Source organism: Ascaphus truei, chromosome 3 (assembly GCF_040206685.1).
Source record: "Ascaphus truei isolate aAscTru1 chromosome 3, aAscTru1.hap1, whole genome shotgun sequence".
Classification (NCBI taxonomy): domain Eukaryota; kingdom Metazoa; phylum Chordata; class Amphibia; order Anura; family Ascaphidae; genus Ascaphus; species Ascaphus truei.
Genome location: NC_134485.1, coordinates 286,001,595 through 286,027,013, shown reverse-complemented (window position 1 = coordinate 286,027,013; position 25,419 = coordinate 286,001,595). Strand labels below are relative to the sequence as shown.

Genomic DNA, 25,419 nt, shown 5'->3' with positions numbered 1-25,419 from the left:
AGTAACAGCAGCGTGCCTTTTCATTTGCACAGGCAGCGTATGTACAATAATGTCACCACTCTAAAAATCCTAATGCAGAACACAGGCTGCTGATATAGTACATGGTAAATGTACATGCAAACATCTGTATTGTGTCAGCCACACTATAGTGCTATTTCTTTTCTTTTGTATTTGATGGGTTCTTTCTTAAGAGGAAACCAATATGTTATAATATGGTTGTATCGTTTGCCTAATTTCACTGAGGATCTTTGCATTTTTAGATTTGAGAAATGTGAAGAAAAGCCAAAGCTTCCTCCACCGCCTGTCTCCCCTCTACCCAAAATGGACGGGAGGTAACATCTTTTCATTTTAGTATTTATTTGACATTATTTGTTATTGGGCCTGGTTCTTTGTGTTTAAATCGATCTTGATTTCTTCACTGACTATTGTCATTTTTTTCAATTGTACCTTCCTTCTATGTATTTGAAGAGTGATTCCAACACATTTGAACCAGCATACTGTACGTTCAAATCAATGACCAAGCTCAAACGGATAAAACAGCTGTCTGAGTGGATTCACTAATGCACTCAGTTTTTCCTCCTCTTGGGCTCACTTGTATAAGCTGTGTAATGTAGCCGGCAAAAGCTCTAGCTAAATCTATGTACACCATAGATAATGAAAGAAAATAAAGGTGATGCCCATTAGGCATGAAGTTTGTTGATTACCTGAGACATGAGTCACAAGCGGTATTTTTATTTGTTGATTACCTGTGGAAGACATGCAATACACTCATGGGTTTCCGATCTTTGCTAACCAGCATAATTAAATCTTTGTAACAGTGTTTATTAAATAATGTTACTTCTGGATGGACTTGCGACACTAATTCCGGTCTATTCTTGGAACGGGCATATTGGGATCAGTACCTTTATTGTTCGGGAATTTATTTATATTTATTTATATATATATATAAATATATATACATACATACACACACACACACACACACACACACACACACACACACACACACACACACACACACACACACACACACACACACACACACACACACACACACAAACACAGACCTAATTTTATATATATATATATATATATATATATATATATATATATATATATATATATATATATATATAAAACAAAAAGAACGATTCCTGCGCTCCTACCAATTAGGCTAAACTAAAATAATAATCTCATGAAAAAGGGTATTTTGTTAAACCCTTTGGCCAAAGCATTTGTAAGCCTGCATGCCACGTCAAGGCATACCCGTACGCAGGTATCTACACTATATATATATATGTAATAGTTGCCCCATGGACTGGTGAAAAAAGTGTTTGTTTTTGAAGGAACAGTAAAGAAGCTCAAGAGTGGATGGATGCTTTTTATAACTAAGTAGCCGGTATCTCTTTACAACTGTGATACTTGAAGGTTTTAGATTCTTAATTAGTTCCCTTTTCTCTTTGCCGTGGCTCTTCCTTTCTGGATACCTAGCGATAATATTGAGCCTTCATTACATGTTAGAACAGTAAAATAACTTCCACCTGAGCAGACCTTACAGTTTCTTCATATGATTCTTAAGAGGAAACCAAGTGTTATAATTAAGTAATAATCCCCGAAGAACAGGGCATTACTGGCCAGTAATGCCCTGTTCTTCGGGGATTATTACTATTATAGGCTAAATGTAGACTTTTTTTTCATAAATAATAGACACTTTTGTATAGTTACATAGATTTTTTTTATAAAATAAAATGGTAAATACATGAAACCACCTCTATATACACTTACACTGCAGCTATCTATATCCACACACTGCCGCCCCCTCTGTGTACACACACACACACACCACCTCTACAGACACACACAGCAGCTCAACACACACAAACTGCTGCTACACACACACACACACACACACACACACACACACACACACACACACACACACACACACACACACACACACACACACACACACACACACACACACCACACACAGCAGCTCTACACACACAGGCACACCACACACACACACACTGGAGATCTAGACACACAACACAGCACCTCCTCTACACTCACAACACAGCACCTCTACACACACAACACAGCAGCTCTACACACACAAACTCTGCTGCTACACACACATGCTACACCCATAAACACTGCTGCTGACACTGACACACACACACAAACACACACACACACACACACACACACACACACACACACACACACACTGGAGCTCTATATACACACACACATCAGCTCAACACACACAAACGGCTGCTACACATACAACAGCACAACACATACACACACACACACACACACACACACACACACACACACACACACACACACACACACACACACACACACACACACACACACACACACAGCACCTCTACAGAGATATACAACAGCACAGCACACACACACTGCTACTGACACACTCACACACAAATTGCAGCCACAAACAAGCTGCAGACAGCCACTTACTTATTTGTAGATCCCCCTCCCCCCCCCAATTCAACTGAATCTGCTCAGAAAATCTCAGTCAGCTCGGGAGGGGGAGGAGTCAACCCGTGACTGATACTTTTTGACCAATCCCCTGCCCTGTCTCAGAGCTGTTACTTCGTTCTAACCAATCCCCTGCCCTGTCTCAGCTATGCTGAAAGCTGATTGGCTGAAAATAAACACATTGAAAACTGCACTTTGCAAGCTGCTAAAATTCCGGGCATTACTGATTGGATAATGCCCGGAATTTTAACCAATCAGAGAGCAGGGTTTTCAATAATGCCCGGAATTTTACTGTTTTAGCCTATAATATAGTTTATCATTTGCCTAATTTGACTGAGGATCTTTGCATTTTTAGATTTGAGAAACCTGAAGGAAAGCCGAAGTTTCCTCCACCGCCTGTCTCACCTTTATCCAAAACGGACGGGAGGTAACATCTTTATTCATTTTACTATTTATTTGACTTGATTTTTTATTGGTCCTGGTTCTTTGTGTTTAAATCTATCATGATTTCTTCACTGACAATAACTCTGTGACCAGGACATACATGAAAACGAGAGGTAACGCTCAATTTATTACTTCCTGGTAAAACATTTTTATAAATAAGTATTTTTCAATTATGCCTTCATTCAATTTGATAAAAGAAATGAAACAAATTGATGATATGCTACTTTAATGTATTTGAAGAGTGATGTCAACACATTTGAACCAGCATACGGCCAAATCAATGACCAAGCTCAAACTGATGAGTCCAAAATGATCTGAGCAGACCTTGCAGTTTCTTTCCCTTCCTTGGGTCTCCTGGCTTTCATTTTATCACAGTCATGTAATCACTGTCTTAAACTGGTGTGGTGATCACTTTGGCTGACTTTGATATTCCCTTACTTAGAAAGAGATTGCTTGTTCTGCACTACATGCACATTATGAATTTAGTATCACAACATAATCACAAGAGGAAAATGAGCAGTACTAAAACTGCTCCACCCTGTAGAAAAATACAGTGCGCGCTGTCCTTGAACTCCTATCTCCTCACAGTCAGTGTAGTTCTCCCTGCAGCTCCCAGTCCCCCGTGATCAGTGAGGCAATTCTAAGCACAAATAAACAAAAAAGGGCGCAAAGGAGAAACAACAAAGACAAAATTAGTCAAACAAAATACAATTTATATGTACGAAAGGAATATATACAACTTACATAAAATAAAGGTGGATCCCAGTGACCCTAATCATCCGCAATGCCACAGAGGATCGGCCCTCAATTCACTGAAGCCCCGCGATTCCAAAGCCCTAGTTGTTGAAAGGAAAGAGAAGAGTTTCGGCCCTAATCATGGAATTAAGATGCCGGAACAGTCCTTCAGTCGGCGTCCTGGTGGGTATGCACAGATGGCAGCTTCCGTAGTCCGTCGTAACGGATCTTACGTCGCTGCGTATGACCTCATCGCAACGCGTTTCGTGTCTGAGCGACACTTCTTCAGGGTTAAGGTCTTAGGATTCCCAGGTACTGTTTAAGTACCAGAGTCGAATAGTATTTCAGCCTATGGGAATCTCACCAGATTTGTTTACTAATAGCCGTGCAATTAATGTTTAAACAAAATTAATCACCTAACACACATGCTAACTAAAAACATAAAACATTGACAGTACATAACACAAGCTAACACTAAACAAATTGTGAAACAACAAACTAACAATATAGTAATAAAATAGACAAGAAAAATAATAATGATAATAAAATACTATCAATTTTAATAAAATGTCTGAATAGACTAAAATATCTAAAAGACTGTGGTAAACTTGGAACCCAAGAATGGACTAATCATATCTTAGACTCAATTAAACCAACAGATGATTAAAAAAGCCTATATGTATAGTTATATACCTCAATATCAACTGTTGTGAAATGACTATTAACAATTTGACAAATGGAGTGTCAACAATAATTTGAACTAGTGAATTGTAAATGTATAAGTAAAAAAACTAAGAATGTCTTCATTCACAAAAAAGAGTGTCATAATTATCATAGAGAAACTATTAACATACAAAACTAGAGAATGTCTTCACATACAATCCGAATAGCTTATTAAACAAGAGAATAATACTTGAATAGATAATTGGATCAGCAGAAAAGATATTGAATCACAATAGAGAACAGGACCATCTTACTATACACAATAGAGAATGTCTTCATATATATGAGAGAAATGGATTGTTTGCACAACACATCCATAAGTATTCCATAATGACAATGAAACTGATTGTTGAAATGAAACATCTGACAATGAAACATCTGCTTAAAGAAGCATATGAGTAGCACTGGATAATCATGGACACATGACACAAAGCTTGGCCTCCTGCAGACGCACTTACTAGTATTCCCTCCTACTGTCTCTGTACGTTCTCCCTACCTACCAATTAGATTGTAAGCTCCTCGGAGCAGGGACTCCTTCCTTAATGTTACTTTTACAGTATGTCTGAAGCACTTATTCCCATGATGTGTTATTTATATTTGTTATTTGTTATTTATATGACATGTATTACTACTGTGAAGCGCTATGTACATTTTATGGCGCTATACAAATAAAGACATACATACATACATTGTCTTAGTGTATGTATATATATATATTTCTTAATCTACAAATATCTTAGTGGGAGACCTAAGTGCCCTATAAACCCAGAATTTGGCACTTGTGCTCTACTGCTCTACCCTGGACTTGCATTATTTTATCTGCATTCCTCATCTCAATGATTTTTATATCTTAGAGTTGGAAAATTTGAAGAAAGACCAAAGATGCCACCGCCGTCACCTCCAACCAGAAATGATGGCAGGTAAATTCCCTATTTTTGTACATCTACATATTAAATATGTGTAAGTTACTTCACTCTTTCAGTTAATCTAGCTGTTTCTTTTATAGTACATATGGGGTCATATTTAGTAAACCATCTTCTTCCTTCCAATGTTGGAAGATAAATTAACTTTAAGCTAAGTCAAAGAGCTGTAATGTGCCTTCCAGCTCTGGAATGTGTCTTATTGCAGACTGTTTAGTAAATAATGGTGTCATGGGAGACCAGTACTTTTAACACCTTTTACCTTCCGGGATCAATTCACTAGGCAGGACAACATTGTTGAATAAAATGGGGTTTATTCGGGCAAGCCAGCAGACACACAAACAATTCACAAATACAAGGGAATACATACCAACTGGGGGTATGAGGGGGAGACAACAGCCTCAACTAAGTGCGGAGCACCTGCTTCAGGAAGGCTTACCCTGTCTGCTCCACATCCAGGAACACATGGTACTCTTTTCGGGAGAGCCACTCTCTGCTCTCCCCGCTAATTTCAGCTCCATCCAATTCTAAGAACTTGGTCTAGAGAACTTGGACGCGAAAACTTGCTCCCAGCGCTTATCCTCCACTTGGCCGGGCTGCTCCGGCACCTCTATTTATTTATTTATAAAATATTTTACCAGTAAGTAATACATTGAGGGTTACCTCTCGTTTTCAAGTATGTCCTGGGCATAGAGTTATGATGACAAATAATACATAGTTACAAATACATAGTTACATAAGTGAACAGGGTATACATTATATACAAGACATTGCATGCACAGTTAAAGATAATATATATTATAGGCTTATGTAACAGTTACAGACCAAATTAAAATGTGAGACAGCTTTAGTTTTGAAAGAACTTAGACTGGTGGTGGCTGTGAGAGTCTCCGGTAGATTGTTCCAGTTGTGGAGTGCATGGTAGGAGAATGAGGAGAGGCCGGCATCCGCCAGTCGCGTCAGTGGACTAAGCCTGGAGCAAGTAAAATCGTTCCTCAGAACTTGGCCGCATTCTTAGAACTTGGCTGCATCCTGAGAACTTGGCCACGACTGTAGAACTTGTCCTCATCTTGGCTAGGATTCTCCGGCACCTCCGTACCGAGTGCTTTGCTATTCGGAGCAAAGCACTTTTGAAAAGCCACCAGCGCTTCACCGGACCAAGCCATAGGATGCTATGTAAGTCTGGTTCTCTGATCAGGCAGTCCCCTTACATAGACGTTGGTGTCCTATGTTTAACATGGAACAGGGACTGCCGACCAACCAGCGCACAGATCGTAGTGCAACCACCACTCACAGATGAGAGGCTTGGCTTGTTGCTCCTGTCAGAGGATGGGGCGTACCAAGGGACTCAGGCAGCTGGTGAGCAGGAAATTCGAACTGGCGAATGGGAACTGTGCCTACGAGCAACGGCTTCTCCTTGCCTGCCCCATACCTCCCGCTGGGTATGCTCCACAGTTTCTGAGACAACAGAGAGTCTCCCCAGTGGGAAGCCTTGTCTCTGGACCTGGTTCTCAGCCCTACCCCGCTCAACCAGATGTCCCAACACCTCACTACACACATCCACCCTTTTGATCCACCATCTATCTCTAAGCAGACATCCTGGCTAATCGAATTACCAGGACTGCCTCCATAGAGATTAATTACACATACCTTTTTACAGGAAAATACATTTCTAAAACTTGGGCTTGAAAACGTGGATTGTACAACTGGGCAATGATGTTACATAGGGTTATTTTACTACTAAAATACACCGTCTTTATATATAGTTGCGTACCCACAAAACATACACGATTCGTGAGTACAATTACAATACTACCGGTAGAACCGGTCAGCAATACTTTATACACAATGTAACCGTTTTTGCCCCCCAACATCCACCCTTAAACTCCAGTTCCCAAAGTCCGGGTTCTGCAGCTATTTCCCATAAGGGGCCTAAAACACACAGGACATACCCATCTTATGAGCTTACAGAGGCGGCTAAGTAAACATCATTTACAGGGGATATAGTTAAAATACTTTACCGGCCCTATGGCTTACATAGACTGCCCATTACACACAGTTTTTAGGGGCAGCCAGCCGGGCTTCACCTTTATTATGAAGGTCGGCTATCCTACCATGACAAAGGGCCATAATGATTTATTTCCCAGATTATGTGCTTAAAAAATGTACTTTAGTTTTATCTATAAAACTGTACAAGACAAGGGGTGTCTGGTGATCTTCAAGTTAATGTATAAGCAATATTTGAATAATAGCATGACTTATTTTAGTATAATAATGAGTTTGATTTATTTACAATATATTTTCACAGTATTGTAGACTTGTTTCAGCTATTCCTTTATATAATTGATAGCTGCGGAAATAGATGCTATTTGTTTTTATTCTATTTAAAACTTATTTTTGTAATCAATTTTATTGGCAAAAATGACACAATATAATACATTAAAAAACAATGTACAGTACACTAAACCATAGATTGAAATAATAAAAAAAAAGTGTTGCATACAGAGTGTTCTCCCAGATGTGTGGGCTCTTCCAGAAAATAAACATACTGTACCTGGTTTTACCACTGGTTGTCCCCCAGTTCAGAAATGATGTCATGTACTTTCTTAATTCTTTTGAAATTTAGAATTGTTCATTGTCCACAACATTCCAGATTGTTCTTATGATCAGTAACATTGTTGTTGTTCATGTTGTGATATTGCTGGTAGACAATTGTATTTCTCACAAATGCCTGGGGGGAAAAAAGGTAAATATTTCCTAACCCGAAGAAAACCCTTCCTGGAACTTGGCGTTCCTGCTTCTGGAGAAGGGCTGGTTCAGCTAAGACTATAAATATTCTTTTAAGGGAGAATAAATTGCTGATTGACTAGAAAAAAAATGTTTATGCTGCAGAAGTAAAGCTGATGTAAAATATAATAATGAACAAATCTCTTTTTAAGGCCTTCCTACCTTGTACCAGAGAGTGGTGAAAGGAGAAGTGCAGCAGAAAGGAAAACGAGGTAGGAAAAAAAGAAGAAAACTAGTGTACAATTGATAAAGAAAATGTAGTCTTAGTGCGTATAGATTACCAACATCACACCCATTCATTAGATCAGAAAAAAAAGTCCTGATGTACTGTACTTTCAAGTACCTAAACGGGGGTGATTGTGCACATTTAATATTGATCTTGAAACATATATATGTACATTTTATGGGTGTAGATTTAAAAAGGTTACTGTAGGTATTTCATATCTTTTGAGATGTGTTTCGGATAATCCCAGATACAGAACTGTGTCGGGTTCAGTTTGTGTTGCATAGTTTGAATAGAGGTGCAATGACACACGATATTGCAAAAGAAGAAGTGTGATGAATATTGGACTATCACAGGATTATATTGATGAGACTGAAGTGCAGCTGCATACAAACAGAAATCAGTTCTCTGCTCAGACTTATTAATGCTAAATTGTGCTTATTCATTTCTTGTCATAGAAGCCAAAACATTGATAATCTTATTGAAGTTTCGGGCACCAAAACAGCTAGTACCAAAGGGTAAGTAGTAATTAGTATACCAATGTAATCGCTACAATATCAGATTATATTCTATATTATTTTGCTTACTTTGTATCACTATCTTAACACGTGTGCACTGTCATTCTTGGCACACGTAATTACATGCCCTTCTTTTTCTAAGGGAGGAGTTACATGACACGCAGATAAGAATTAGATGTATCTAATTGTGCACCTCCTTGGGTCATTAATTCTCTCTTCAATCTTTGTAAAGAAATCTTGTTTTAAGGTGGCAACTTGATGACGTCTAACAACCTGCACTAAATGTAAAAAATAAATCTAAATTTTATACAACTGTGCACTGCAAAATGGTATAGTGTCCCATGTTCACTATTGTCCTAGTACATGTTGAAAGACAGAACTGGAACATATAGGACAAGACAGTATGAGCATTGTACATAAAGGTGGGTGATTGTGTATGTAACGGATTTTCTGGCCTAGCCTGACCCACCCAATCTCACATTGGCCCCTGTGGTCTAACCAGTCCCCATTACATGGTCGTGTCTGGTGGTGCACCTGTTGGCAACAGAACTCCTGAGTCTCCCGCATGATGTTGTGTGGGGATTGCCAACCCAGACAGGCAGCTGAGGTAGTGTGCATGAGTCCTACCTATATCCAGTGCAGCGCCTCCACCTCATCAGGATCTCTGCGTCCGCAGGAAGATGTGACTGATGAGGAACTCCTCTGTGGTGCCTTCCCCTGCTGAGTAATTCCAGACTCACACAGTGAAGTGTCTTTATTCAAGGTCATCTTTATTGCTTGATGTGGGCTAGCTGCCCCTCGGAGTAAGTCACTTAGCCACACATTGCACCGTGTGCTCCTTTCGAAGGTACACCCTCCCAATGGAGTGGGATCCCCTCTCCCCATAGGAAGATCACCCCTGTGCCAGGTCCCTGGACACAGTATCGTGCACACAGATTTCTGCTGATTTATCAGTATAGGGCCACTAGTTACAGCACTAGCGCCCTCTGTCCCCAGGTCTCAACGCAGACATGCTCCTTACTCCAACACCCTAACTTTGAACAGTGCTGTGCCTTATATTTCCAGGGGGTGGGCACATCTCTGAAGTCACTAATGGTGGACTCAGAGTATGTAGCCACTCCCATCCACACATAGGGCACCTCACCAGGGTGTGAGGGCAAACCTCCATGATTACTGCTGGCATCCCTGTTACTTACCAGGCCTTACTGCCAGCAGGAGAGGAAACTGCAGTCCATTTTACAGCATGGCTACATTCTCCCCCTGGTGAATCCCAACGACCCGTCTGGGACCTAAATTTGTTGTACCTTCTCCGGGAAGCACTGGAAAATGGAACACATAATTGTTAACACAATTGAACTTTACAGTAAAGGTATCGCACCAAGCACGCCCTGACCAGCAGGTACTAACCCGCGCAACATCTGTCCTGCTCTTCCTAGTAATAGTGACGTGGGTCGGGCTTCTTAACCTCCCATCCCCCCATATCCAGGACCATGACGTAATACTCACGAGGTAACCCATTCTCTGGTCTGTATACTACCTTATGCTTGTAAATGTTCCTCCCTATGCTCCATACCCGCATAAGATGTGCGATCCTCTCCTCGGCCTTGCGTCCAGTAATTGCGCCACCCTTGTTAACCATATATAACTCTATGGTTTCGCGCAACCACCTATCCCGGTTGTCCTCAATTTCCTGCATGAGGGGTTCAGGGACATACGGATACTCCAGGCCATGAGAGTTTTTATACTTCGTGATAATGTCCCTCTCCGCTCTACTTACACGGGTCAAATTTGCATTGACTGCCTTTCCAGGTAACACCCATGATAGGGGCTCTTCCGGTTCTACCGGATCTGTTAACCGACTGGGACCCATGGGTTTTATGTTATGGTGGCGGATCTGGTACCACCGCTCCTGCATCTCTTTTTTCCGCTCCTCCGCAGTAAACTCTCCACGAGCCCACCAATAGTCGACCACATCCTCTCTCTCTACTATGAACCGAGTACGGTCCATCCAACCTACATAACCCTCGAATAAGGGGGCCCACCACCGGGACTCCCTAAACTCTTCAGGGGCAGATTCTATAGAATCTCCTTCCTCTTGTTCTCCCCAGGAGGACACCCCAGATGTCCCGGTATATCGTGAACCAGGCCGCCCCACACGCTTGGGCCTATTTTCTAACGTTACGCTTACCACGCTAGGGCACCCGCTAGACTTACTACAATCTAGGTTCCTAAGACTTGGTGCCCCAGCAATTGCCAAACCAATTGCTTCCATAGTCAACTCTATCCTGTCTGCAGGCCATATCCCTAAGACCTGGAAAGCTGCCAGAGTTGTCCCAATCTTCAAAAGTGGGGACAAAAACACTGTCTCAAACTACAGGCCAATCTCCCTTCTCCCAATCCTTTCCAAAGTCATGGAAAAATGTGTCCACTCCCAATTAAGCAATTACTATAACAAGACAAATTTCCCTAGCCAATTCCAATCTGGCTTTCGCCCCAAACACTACCGTAACTACCCTGCTAAAAGTTTGCAGTGAAATCCAGTGTGGAATGGAACAGGGTCAACTCACTGGTGCAGTATTCCTAGATTTTGCGAAGGCTTTTGATACTGTTGATCATGCTATCCTGCTTAAACTCCAGAGTTCTGGAATAGGGAAGCATGCTTTAAACTGGTTTCAGTCCTACCTATCAGGTAGATCCCAACATGTGTCTATCTCTGGCTCTAACTCTAACCCACTGGATATCACCTGTGGCGTCCCGCAAGGCTCTGTTCTGGGGCCCCTACTCTTCTCAGTGTTCATCAATGATCTTCCCACAGCTTGTCAGGAAGCCTCAATACACATGTATGCAGATTACACAATCCTATATGCACACAGCCATAGCCTCTCTGACCTTCAACACATACTTCAGTCTGACTTTTTGAGACTCGAAAACTGGATTTCCCAAAACAAACTGTTTTTAAACACTGACAAGACTGTAACAATGGTATTTGGGACCAAGACTAAAATTTTAAAGCTTCCAGCGACTGAGCTCCAGATTAGAACCAACACTAACACCACCCTAACTCCTGTTACTAGTTTTAAATACCTGGGCATATGGTTTGACTCCCACTTAACATTTTGGGATACACATTGATACCCTGACAACCAAGACCTATGCCAAACTAGGGGTACTTTACAGGAACAAATCCTCCCTAAGTCTCCTGGTCAGAAAACGTATCGCACAGCAGATGCTAATGCCAATTATTGACTATGGAGACATAGTATATGGCTCGGTACCTCAAACCCACCTTAGCAAACTTGACACCCTCTACAATTCAATTTGTCGTTTTGTTCTCCAATGCAACTAAAACACACATCACTGCGAAATGCTCAAAGAACTAAATTGGTCATCACTCGAGTCTAGGCGCAAAGTTCACCTTTCCTGTCTTGCCTTCAAATTCTTTATGGGCAAGCTACCCAGCTACCTGAACAAGCTCCTCACCCCTACCACATGCAGCACCTATCACCTGAGATCAGACTCCAAAAGACTGTTCATGGTCCCAAGGCTCAACAAAGTATCCAGCCACTCCTCCTTCTCTTACCGTGCACCCCAAAACTGGAATAACCTACCAGAGACTCTTACATCCACCACCAGTTTAAGTTCTTTCAAATCTAAGGCTGTCACACATTTTAATCTGGTCTGTAACTGTTTCATAAGCCCATAATATATATTATCTTTAACTGTGCATGCAATGTCTTGTATAAAATGTATACCCTGCTCATTTATGTAACTGTATTTGTAACCATGTATTATTTGTCTTAACTCTGTGCCCAGGACATACTTGAAAACGAGAGGTAACTCTCAATGTATTACTTCCTGGTAAAATATTTTATAAATAAATAAATGACAAATGAAATTGCAAAAGAAAAAGTATGATGAATATTGGTCTATCACAAGATTATATTGATGAGATTTAAATGCAACTGTATACAAACTGAAATCAGTTCTCTGCTCAGATTTTTTAATGCTAAATTGTGCTTATTCATTTCTTTTCATAGAAGCCAAAACATTGATAATTTTATTGAAGTGTCGGGCACCAAACCAGCTAGTACCAAAGGGTAAGTATTAATCTGTTTACCAATGTAATATCAGATTATATTCTACAAAAGACAAAGATACCCAATGCTACATCCAATGTGACAAAATACAGTTAAATACTTCAATGTTAGTATTCTCCCGAATAAGGGTAATTTTGTTAAACTTTTTGGCCAAAGCGTTATAAGCCTGCAGCCACTTCCTGGCATGACCAGAATGCAGGTCCTAACACTCCCTGTGAAAATTCTCATTTACCTCTGCAGTGGAGGGAGAATGGCTTTAACCCTTTGCGGTCCAATTAATTTTCATTAAGTGTGCCAGCAGGTCTAATTTAATTTTCGGGAAAAAACTCCACATACAGCTTTTTTTTTTTTGCACACACTCTACACACTACACACTGCGCACTGCGCACACTGACAACACACACTCACAGCACACTCACAGCACACTATACACACTCATAGCACACTGTGCACACTCACAGCACACACTACGCAAACTCACAGCACACACTGCGCACACTCACAGCACACACTGCACACTCACAGCACACACTATGCACACTGTGCACACTCACAGCACACACTGTGCACACTCACAGCACACTGCACACACTCACAGCACACTGCGCACACTCACAGCACACTACACAAACTGCACACACAAAGCACACTGCACACACTCACAGCATATACTCACAGCACATACTCACAGCACACTGCACACACTCACACCACACACTAACAGCCCCCCCTACCTCCCTACCTCCGGTGTCAGCTGCTGGGGCATTGTGGGGCTGCCTGCAGGGATCGGTGTGGGGCTGGGGTTGGGGGGGGGGGGGTGCGGGGCTGGTTGCGGATTGGTGTGGGGCTGTCGGTGCTGGGCTGCCTGCGGGGATCGGTGCGGGGCTGGGGGAGCGGATCGATGCAGGGCTGGGGGCGGGGGGGGCGGTGCCGTGCTGTCTGCGGGGATTGGTGCCGGGCTGTCTGCGGGATCAGTGTGGGGGGAGGCGGCAGATAAGTGAGGCTGCTGGTAGAAGGAGAATGAGTGGGATGTGTGCTGCTGCCGGCGCCTCACTCCACATCTTCCCCCTTCCCTCCTTCCGATCCAACATTGGACCGCAAGTGGCAAAATAATTTGGCGGAATATATCCGACATTGGACCGGAAAGGGTTAATAGACCAGTCCTGCATAGGAACATGGCAAAACCTGCTACTTAAAAAGTGGGATGAGCTTAAACGCTGGGAGGAGGGGCCACTAACCTCCAAACAACTGATACCAATTGAAAATTAATAGAGATGCAATGACAAACGAAATTGCAAAAGAAGAAGTATGATGAATATTGGTCTATCACAAGATTATATTGATGAGATTTAAATGCAACTGTATACAAACTGAAATCAGTTCTCTGCTCAGACTTATTAATGCTAAATTGTGCTTATTCATTTCTTGTCATAGAAGCCAAAACATTGATAATCTTATTGAAGTGTCGGGCACCAAACCAGCTAGTACCAAAGGGTAAGTATTAATCTGTTTACCAATGTAATATCAGATTATATTCTACAAAATATAAAGATACCCAATGCTACATCCAATGTGACAAAATACAGTTAAATACTTCAATGTTAGTATTCTCCCGAATAAGGGTCATTTTGTTAAACTTTTTGGCCAAAGCGTTATAAACCTGCAGCCACTTCATGGCATGACCAGAATGCAGGTCCTAACACTCCCTGTGAAAATTCTCATTTACCTCTGCAGTGGAAGGAGAATGGCTTTAACAGACCTGTCCTGCACAGGAACATGAAAAACATGATACTTAAAAAGTTGGTGGGGTGAACTTAATCCCTGGGAGCAGGGGCCACTAACCTCCAAACAACTGATACCAGTTGAAAATAATAGCAGTTAATGACAAATTAAATTGAAAAGAAGAAGTATGATGAATATTGGTCTATCACAAGATTATATTGATGAGATTTAAATGCAGCTGCATACAGACTGAAATCAGTTCTCTGCTCAGATGTATTAATGCTAAATTGTGCTTATTCATTTCTTGTCATAGAAGCCAAAACATTGATAATCTTATTGAAGTGTCGGGCACCAAAATAGCTCGTACCAAAGGGTAAGTATTAATCTGTTTACCAATGTAATATCAGATTATATTCTACAAAAGACAAAGATACCCAATGCTACATCCAATGTGACAAAATACAGTTAAATACTTAAATGTTAGTATTCTCATGAACAAGGGTCATTTTGTTAAACTTTTTGGCCAAAGCGTTATAAGCCTGCAGGCACTTCCTGGCATGACCAGTATGCAGATCCTAACACTACCTGTGAAAATTCTCATTTACCGCTGCAGTGGAAGAGGAATGGCCTTAACCCTTTGCGGTCCAATTAATTTTCATTAAGTGTGCCAGCACGTCTAATTAAATTTCACACTCTACGCACTGCACACAGCACATTGCGCACACTCACAGCACACTGCACACACTCACAGCACACACTCACAGCACACTCACAGCACACTGTGCACACTTACAGCACACACTACGCACACTCACAGCACACACTACGCACACTCACCGCACACACTGCACATTCTCACCGCACACTGCGCACACTCACAGCACACTTCACCGCACACTCACAGCACACTTCACCGCACACACACAGCACACACTATGCACACTCACAGCACACACTGCGCACACTCAAAGCACACACTGTGCACACTCACAGCACACTGCGCAAACTCACAGCACACTGCACACACTGCGCACACTCACAGCACACACTGTGCACACTCACAGCACACTGCACACACTCACAGCACACACACACACCACACTCACAGCCCCCCCTACCTCCCTACCTCTGGTGTCAGCTGCTGGGGCATCGTTGGGCTCCCTGCGGGGATCGGTGCGGGGCTGGGGTTGGGGGGGTGCGGGCTGGTTGCGGATCTGTGGGGGCTGTCGGTGCTGGGCTGCCTGCGGGGATCGGTGCCGGGCTGCCTGCAGGATCGGTGTGGGTCTGGGGGAGAGGATCGATGCAGGGCTGGGGACGGGGGGAGGGGGTGCAGATCGGTGCGGTGCTGGGGATGTGGGGGTCGGTGCCGGGCTGCCTGCGGGATCGGTGCTGGGCTGGGGGGGAGGATCGATGCAGGGCTGGGGGGGGGTCAGTGCCGGGCTGCCTGCGGGATCGGTGTGGGGGGAAGAGAAGGGCGGCGGATAAGTGAGGTTGCTGGTAGAAGGAGAATGAGTGGGACGTGTGCTGCTGCCGGCGTCTCTCTCCACATCTTCCCCCTTCCCTCCTTCCGATCCGACATTGGACCGCAAGTGGCAAAATATTTTGTCGGAATATATCCGACATTGGACCGGAAAAGGTTAATAAACCAGTCCTGCATAGGAACATGGCAAAACCTGCTACTTAAAAAGTGGGTGGGATGAGCTTAAACGCTGGGAGGAGGGACCACTAACCTCCAAACAACTGATACCAGTTGAAAATTAATAGAGGTGCAATGACAAACGAAATTGCAAAAGAAGAAGTATGATGAATATTGGTCTATCACAAGATTATATTGATGAGATTTAAATGCAACTGTATACAAACTGAAATCAGTTCTCTGCTCAGACTTATTAATGCTAAATTGTGCTTATTCATTTCTTGTCATAGAAGCCAAAACATTGATAATCTTATTGAAGTGTCGGGCACCAAACCAGCTAGTACCAAAGGGTAAGTATGAATCTGTTTACCAATGTAATATCAGATTATATTCTACAAAAGACAAAGATACCAAATGCAACATCCAATGTGACAAAATACAGTTAAATACTTAAATGTTAGTATTCTCCCGAATAAGGGTCATTTTGTTAAACTTTTTGGCCAAAGCGTTATAAACCTGCAGCCACTTCATGGCATGACCAGAATGCAGGTCCTAACACTCCCTGTGAAAATTCTCATTTACCTCTGCAGTGGAAGGAGAATGGCCTTAACAGACCTGTCCTGCACAGGAACATGGAAAACATGCTACTTAAAAAGTTGATGGGGTGAGCTTAAACCCTGGGAGCAGGGGCCACTAACCTCCAAACAACTGATACCAGTTGAAAATAATAGCAGTTAATGACAAATTAAATTGCAAAAGAAGAAGTATGAAGAATATTGGACTATCACAAGATTATATTGATGAGATGTAAATGCAGCTGCATACAGACTGAAATCAGTTCTCTGCTCAGATGTATTAATGCTAAATTGTGCTTATTCATTTCTTGTCATAGAAGCCAAAACATTGATAATCTTATTGAAGTGTCGGGCACCAAAATAGCTCGTAGCAAAGGGTAAGTATTAGTCTGTTTACCAATGTAATCACTACAATATCAGATTATATTCTATATTATAGGCTAAAGCAGTAAAATTCCGGGCATTATTGAAAACCCTGCTCTCTGATTGGATAATGTCCGGAATTTTAACCAATCAGTAATGCCCAGAATTTTAGCAGCTTGCAAAGTGCAGTTTTCAATCTGTTTATTTCTAGCCAATCAGCTTTCAGAACAGCTGAGACAGGGCAGGGGATTGGTTTAAATGAAGTAACAGCTCTGAGACAGGGCAGGGGATTGGTCAAAAAGTATCAGCCACGGTTTGACTCCTCCCCCTCCCGAGCTGACAGATTTTCTGAGCAGATTCAGTTGAATTGGGGCGGGCGGGAGGAGGGGGGGAGTCTGCAAAGAAGTAAGTGGCTGTCTGCAGTTTGTTTGTGGCTGCCGTTTGTGTGTGTGTGTCAGTAGCAGTGTGTGTGCTGTTGTGTTGTATATCTGTGTAGAGGTGCTGTGTGTGTGTATAGAACTCCAGTGTGTGTGTGTCAGTGTCAGCAGCAGTGTTTATGAGTGTAGCATGTGTGTGTAGCAGCAGTTTATGTGTGTGTGTAGAGGTGCTGTGTTGTGTGTAGAGGTGCTGTGTTGTGTGTAGAGGTGCTGTGTATAGAGGTGCAGTGTTGTGTGTGTTTGTGTTTGTGTGGGGTATGTGTAGAGGTGCTGTGTTGTGCTGTGTTGTGTGTAGAGGTAGGGGGGGAGTGCAAAGTTTAGTAAGTGGCTGCATTTTTTATTGTGGCTGCAGTGTGTGTGTGTGTGTGTGTGTGTGTGTGTGTGTGTGTGTGTGTGTGTGTTGTGCTGTTGTATGTGTAGCAGCAGTTTGTGTGTATGTAGAGCTGCTGTTGTGTAGAGATGCTGTTGTGTGTGTAGAGCTGCTGTGTTGTGTGTGTAGAGCTGGTGTGTATTGTGTGTGTAGAGGTGCTGTGTTGTGTGTGTAGAGGTGCTGTGTTGTGAGTGTAGAGGAGGTGCTGTGTTGTGTGTCTAGAGCTCCATTGTGTGTGTGTGTGTGTGTAGAGCTGCTGTGTGTGTAGAGGTGCTGTGTTGTGTGTGGCATGCTGTTGTGTGTGTGTGTAGCAGCAGTTTGTGTGTGTGAGCTGCTGTGTGTGTGTGTGTGTACACAGAGGGGGCGGCAGTGTGTGGATATAGATATCTGCAGTGTAAGCGTATATAGAGGTGGTTTCATGTATTTACCATTTTTTTTTAATAAAAAAATCTATTCAACTATACAAAAGTGTCTATTATTTATGAAAAAAGTCTACAATTAGCCTATAATAGTAATAATCCCCTCAGAACAGGGCATTACTGGCCAATAATGCCCTGGCTGGTTAAAGTCCCTCGGCTTCGCCTCGGGCCTTCAACTCTTCCAGCCAGGGCATTATTGGCCAGTAATGCCCTGTTCTGAGGGGATTATTACTTAATTCTATTGCTTTTGCTTACCTTGTGTCACTATCTTCACTTGTGCACTGTCATACTTGGCACACATGTAATTAAATGCTCTTCTTTTTTCATTTCCATTATCGCTTTCTATCAAGTGTTTCTGACCTGCGTTGCAAACCCATCTGTTCTTAACACTTTTGATGTACCAGCATATTTTAGATTTTAAACACCTTTCATGCTCAGGACATAGAGAGCATTTGTACTTTTGCTAATTAAATACATGATTCTGAGATGCAACCTTTTTAGTGTTAGTGTTATGGCTCTTGAAATAAAGCAATTCAACAGAGATAAATAGATACATGGTACATTGAGGCAAAGAGAAAATTGACCCAATTTGCATGAATTTAGCTCCAAATTTTCCTTTGAAGCCCCATTTTTCTTGTTAGCCGATAACATACAGTAGATATCCATTAGTGATATCTCATGTGATGACAATTGTAATGTTAAGCATTGGGGCTTCCTTGGTAATGTTAGATAATGAAGACTACTATTGTTATCAAGAGGTGCTATTTGGGGGTTTGAAATAGATTAGCTACAGCAATTATCTCTATGTGAAAGACAGATTTGAACAATTGCATTTTTTGGAAAGATTATGCTTGTTAGGAGACTTTTTATGTTATAAAAAAACAGTGATTGCAGTATGATGGAAAGAGGGAGGAGGGAGTGAGAGAGCTTTGCCCCCATCTTTACCAGAATGAGGCTCTACTAATGTCAAGCACCCTACCACAATGGGTTAATAGAACGTCATCCAATGACAACCCCAATAAGTGAAGTGCCATGATAGCATTTCTGTTCAATAATTTTTCTTACCATTATCCATCCTCAATATGAGAGTTGTAGTATTGTGCTAGTAAAAAAAAAATATACAAGTATAGATAAAACAAAACATTTTCTAGTTAGGATCTGGGAAAGGTGATGTTTATATTTGGATTTAAGGCTACACAGAACTTTTGGACTATTCAGGTTCTCAAGAAGGACCAAAAAGATGGTTTTATACATTGATATATTCAAATGTATTATTTTATATGTTCTAAAGCAATTTTGAACTAAAATTGTCACAAAGAGCGACATTTTTGTTTTGCGTATCTTAGCATCAATGTATCATGATATTTTCTCCATTTTGGCCCCCTGTAGTGTCAGCCTGCAATTTGCATATGGTGAAGAGGAGTTACATGACACGCAGATTAGAATGAGATCTATCTAACTGTGCCTCTCTGTGGGTCATTTATTCTCCCTTCAATCTTTGTAAAGAAATCTGGTTTTAAGGTGGCAACTTGATGCCGTTTAACAGCCTGCACTAAATGTAAAAAAAAGTTTCTACATTTTATACAACTGTGCACTGCAAAATGGTGTGGTGTCCCATGTTCACTATTGTCCTAGTAGATGTAGAAAGACAGAACTGGAACATATACAGTAGGACAAGAAAATATGAGCATTGTACATAAAGGTGGGTAATTGTGCACCGTAGATTTGGGCATGTGTTTTTATGGGTTTAATTCTAATGATATTGAAAAATATATATGTACATTTTATAGGTGTAGATTTAAAAAGGTTACTGTAGGTATTTAAAATCTTTTGAGATGTGTTTCGGATAATTCCAGATACAGAACTGTGTTGGGTTCAGTTTGTGTTGCATAGTTTGAATAGAGGTGCAATGACACGATATTGCAAAAGAGGAAGTGTGATGAATATTGGACTATCACAGGATTATGTTATTATATTGATGAGATTTAAATGCAACTGTATACAAACTGAAATCAGTTCTCTGCTCAGACTTATTAATACTAAATTGTGCTTATTCATTTCTTGTCATAGAAGCCAAAACATTGATAATCTTATTGAAGTGTCGGGCACCAAACCAGCTAGTACCAAAGGGTAAGTATTAATCTGTTTACCAATGTAATATCAGATTATATTCTACAAAAGACAAAGATACCCAATGCTACATCCAATGTGACAAAATACAGTTAAATACTTAAATGTTAGTATTCTCACGAACAAGGGTCATTTTGTTAAACTTTTTGGCCAAAGCGTTATAAGCCTGCAGCCACTTCCTGGCATGACCAGTATGCAGGTCCTAACACTCCCTGTGAAAATTCTCATTTACCGCTGCAGTGGAAGAGGAATGGCCTTAACCCTTTGCGGTCCAATTAAATTTCATTAAGTGTGCCAGCAGGTCTAATTAAATTTTTTGGAAAAAAAACACCTACAGCTTTTTTTTTTGCACACACACTCTACACACTGCGCTCTGCGCACTGCGCACACTCGCAGCACACTGCACACACTCACAGCACACACTCACAGCACACTCACAGCACACTACGCACACTCACAGCGCACACTACGCACACTCACTGCGCACACTCACCGCACACTGTGCACACTCACAGCACACTTCACAGCACACACTACGCACACTCACAGCATACTGCGCAAATTACAGCACACTGCACACACTGCACACACACAGCACACTGCACACACTCACACCACACACTCACACCACACACTCACAGCACACACTCCCAGCACACACTCACACCACACTCACAGCCCCCCCCCCCTACCTCCCTACCTCTGGTGTCAGCTGCTGGGGCATCGTGGGGCTGCCTGCGGGGATCGTTGCGGGGCTGGGGTTGGTGGGGTGCGGGCTGGTTGCGGATCTGTGGGGGCTGCCGGTGCTGGGCTGCCTGCGGGATCGGTGCCGGGCTGCCTGCAGGATCGGTGTGGGTCTGGGTGAGCGGATCGATGCAGGGCTGGGGGGTGGGGGGCAGATCAGTGCGGGGCTGGGGATGGGGGTTCAGTGCCGGGCTGCCTGCGGGATCGGTGCTGGGCAGGGGGGGCGGATCAATGCAGGGCTGGGGGGGGGGGTCAGTGCCGGGCTGCCTGCGGGATCGGTGTGGGGGGAAGAGAAGGGCGGCAGATAAGTGAGGCTGCTTGTAGAAGGAGAATGAGTGGGACGTGTGCTGCTGCCGGCGCCTCACTCCACATCTTCCCCCTTCCCTCCTTCCGATCCGACATTGGACTGCAAGTGGCAAAATATTTTGTCGGAATATATCAGACATTGGACCGGAAAAGGTTAATAAACCAGTCCTGCATAGGAACATGGCAAAACCTGCTACTTAAAAAGTGGGTGGGATGAGCTTAAACGCTGGGAGGAGGGGCCACTAACCTCCAAACAACTGATACCAGTTGAAAATTAATAGAGGTGCAATGACAAACGAAATTGCAAAAGAAGAAGTATGATGAATATTGGTCTATCACAAGATTATATTGATGAGATTTAAATGCAACTGTATACAAACTGAAATCAGTTCTCTGCTCAGATTTATTCATGCTAAATTGTGCTTATTCATTTCTTGTCATAGAAGCCAAAACATTGATAATCTTATTGAAGTGTCGGGCACCAAACCAGCTAGTACCAAAGGGTAAGTATTAATCTGTTTACCAATATAATATCAGATTATATTCTACAAAAGACAAAGATACCCAATGCTACATCCAATGTGACAAAATACAGTTAAATACTTCAATGTTAGTATTCTCCCGAATAAGGGTCATTTTGTTAAACTTTTTGGCCAAAGCGTTATAAGCCTGCAGCCACTTCATGGCATGACCAGTATGCAGGTCCTAACACTCCCTGTGAAAATTCTCATTTACCTCTGCAGTGGAAGGAGAATGGCCTTAACAGACCTGTCCTGCACAGGAACATGGAAAACATGATACTTAAAAAGTGGGTGGGATGAGCTTAAACCCTGGGAGCATTGGCCACTAACCTCCAAACAACTGATACCAGTTGAAAATAATAGCAGTTAATGACAAATTAAATTGCAAAAGAAGAAGTATGATGAATATTGGTCTATCACAAGATTATATTGATGAGATTTAAATGCAGCTGCATACAGACTGAAATCAGTTCTCTGCTCAGATGCTAAATTGTGCTTATTCATTTCTTGTCATAGAAGCCAAAACATTGATAATCTTATTGAAGTGTCGGGCAACAAAATAGCTCGTACCAAAGTGTAAGTATTAGTCTGTTTACCAATGTAATCACTACAATATCAGATTATATTCTATATTATAGGCTAAAGCAGTAAAATTCCGGGCATTATTGAAAACCCTGCTCTCTGATTGGATAATGCCCGGAATTTTAACCAATCAGTAATGCCCAGAATTTTAGCAGCTTGCAAAGTGCAGATTTCAATCTGTTTATTTCCAGCCAATCAGCTTTCAGAACAGCTGAGACAGGGCAGGGGATTGGTTCAAATGAAGTAACAGCTCTGAGACAGGGCAGGGGATTGGTCAAAAAGTATCAGCCACGGTTTGACTCCTCCCCCTCCCGAGGTGACAGATTTTCTGAGCAGATTCAGTTGAATTGGGGGGGGGGGAGGGGTTGGAAGGGGGGAGTCTGCAAAGAAGTAAGTGGCTGTCTGCCGTTTGTGTGTGTGTCAGTAGCAGTGTGTGTGCTGTTGTGTTGTATATCTGTATAGAGGTGCTGTGTGTGTGTATAGAATTCCAGTGTGTGTGTGTCAGTGTCAGCAGCAGTGTTTATGAGTGTAGCATGTGTGTGTAGCAGCAGTTTGTGTGTGTGTGTGTAGAGGTGCTGTGTTTTGTGTAGAGGTGCAGTGGTGTGTGTGTGTGTGTGTGTGTGTGTGTGTGTATGTTGTGTGTGTAGAGGTGCTGTGTTGTGTATAGAGGTGCACGGTTGTGTGTGTGTGTGTGTGTGTGTGTGTGTGTGTGTGTGTGTGTGTGTGTGTGTGTGTGTGTGTGTGTGGGGGGGGGGGGGGGGGTGTATGTGTAGAGGTGCTGTGTTGTGCTGTGTTGTGTGTAGAGATAGGGGGAGAGTGCAAAGTTTAGTAAGTGGCTGCATTTTTGATTGTGGCTGCAGTTTGTGTGTGTGTGTGTGTGTTGTGCTTTTGTATGTGTATCAGCAGTTTGTGTGTATGTAGAGCTGCTGTTGTGTGTGTAGAGCTGCTGTGTGTGTGTAGAGCTGGTGTGTGTTGTGTGTGTAGAGGTGCTGTGTTGTGAGTGTAGAGGAGGTGCTGTGTTGTGTGTCTAGAGCTCCATTGTGTGTGTGTGTGTGTGTGTGTGTGTGTGTACACAGAGGGGTGGCAGTGTGTGATATAGATATCTGCAGTGTAAGAGTATATGGAGGTGGTTTCATGTATTTACCATTTTATTTTAATAAAAAAATCTATTTAACTATACAAAAGTGTCTATTATTTATGAAAAAGTCTACATTTAGCCTATAATAGTAATAATCCCCTCAGAACAGGGCATTACTGGCCAATAATGCCCTGGCTGGTTAAAGTCCCTCGGCTTCGCCTCGGGCCTTCAACTCTTCCAGCCAGGGCATTATTGGCCAGTAATGCCCTGTTCTTCGGGGATTATTACTTAATTCTATTGCTTTTGCTTACCTTGTGTCACTATCTTCACTTGTGCACTGTCATACTTGGCACACATGTAATTAAATGCTCTTCTTTTTTCATTTCCATTATCGCTTTCTATCAAGTGTTTCTGACCTGCGTTGCAAACCCATCTGTTCTCAACACTTTTGATGTACCAGCATATTTTAGATTGTAAACACCTTTCATGCTCAGGACATAGAGAGTATTTATACTTTTGCTAATTAAATACATGATTCTGAGATGCAACCTTTTTAGTGTTAGTGTTATGGCTCTTGAAATAAAGCAATTCAACAGAGCTAAATAGATACATACATGACTCATTGAGGCAAAGATAAAATTGACCCAATTTGCATTAATTTAGCTCCAAATTTTCCTTTGAAGCCCCATTTTTCTTGTTAGCCGATAACATAGATATCCATCAGTGATATCTCATGTGATGACAATTGCAATGTTAAGCATTGGGGCTTCCTTGGTAATGTTAGATAATGAAGACTACTATTGTTATCAAGAGGTGCTATTTGGGGGTTTGAAATAGATTAGCTACAGTAATTATCTCTATGTGAAAGACAGATTTGAACAATTGCATTTTCTGGAAAGATTATGCTTGTTAGGAGACTTTTTTATGTTATAAAAAAACAGTGATTGCAGTATGATGGAAAGAGGGAGGAGGGAGTGAGAGAGCTTTGCCCCCATCTTTACCAGAATGAGGCTCTACTAATGTCAAGCACCCCACCACAATGGGTTAATAGAACTTCATCCAATGACAACCCCAATAAGTGAAGTGCCATGATAGCATTTCTGTTCAATAATTTTTCTTACCATTATCCATCCTCAATATGAGAATTGTAGTATTGTGCTAGTTAGTACAAAATATACAAGTATAGATAAAACAAAACATTTTCTAGCTAGGATCTGGGAAAGGTGATGTCTATATTTGGATTTAAGGCTACACAGAACTTTTGGACTATTCAGGTTCTCAAGAAGGACCAATAAGATGGTTTTATACATTGATATATTCAAATGTATTATTTTATATGTTCTAAAGCAATTTTGAACTAAAATTGTCACAAAGAGCGACATTTTTGTTTTGCGTATCTTAGCATCAATGTATCATGATATTTTCTCCATTTTGGCCCCCTGTAGTGTCAGCCTGCAATTTGCATATGGTGAAGAGGAGGAGTTACATGACACACAGATTAGAATGAGATGTATCTAACTGTGCCTCTCTGTGGGTCATTTATTCTCCCTTCAATCTTTGTAAAGAAATCTGGTT

At 42.0% G+C, this 25,419-nt stretch overlaps 1 protein-coding gene across 50 annotated transcripts in view; it reads left to right on the top strand.

Annotated features, from left to right (window-relative positions):
* The window catches only part of SCEL (sciellin), a 98,408-nt gene that overhangs the window by 40,100 nt on the left and 32,889 nt on the right, over positions 1-25,419 (top strand). For 29 of the 50 annotated variants that reach the window (XM_075590903.1, XM_075590902.1, XM_075590908.1 and 26 more), the window contains 13 exons: positions 261-332; positions 2,870-2,941; positions 5,271-5,336; positions 8,276-8,335; positions 8,805-8,864; positions 12,902-12,961; positions 14,396-14,455; positions 14,997-15,056; positions 16,610-16,669; positions 17,212-17,271; positions 20,554-20,613; positions 22,107-22,166; positions 22,701-22,760. In XM_075590903.1, the coding sequence (XP_075447018.1) occupies positions 261-332; positions 2,870-2,941; positions 5,271-5,336; positions 8,276-8,335; positions 8,805-8,864; positions 12,902-12,961; positions 14,396-14,455; positions 14,997-15,056; positions 16,610-16,669; positions 17,212-17,271; positions 20,554-20,613; positions 22,107-22,166; positions 22,701-22,760 (810 nt within the window). The remainder of the gene's footprint in view (positions 1-260; positions 333-2,869; positions 2,942-5,270; positions 5,337-8,275; positions 8,336-8,804; positions 8,865-12,901; positions 12,962-14,395; positions 14,456-14,996; positions 15,057-16,609; positions 16,670-17,211; positions 17,272-20,553; positions 20,614-22,106; positions 22,167-22,700; positions 22,761-25,419) is intronic. The other 21 variants (XM_075590940.1, XM_075590893.1, XM_075590919.1 and 18 more) reach the window with 18 other exon arrangements.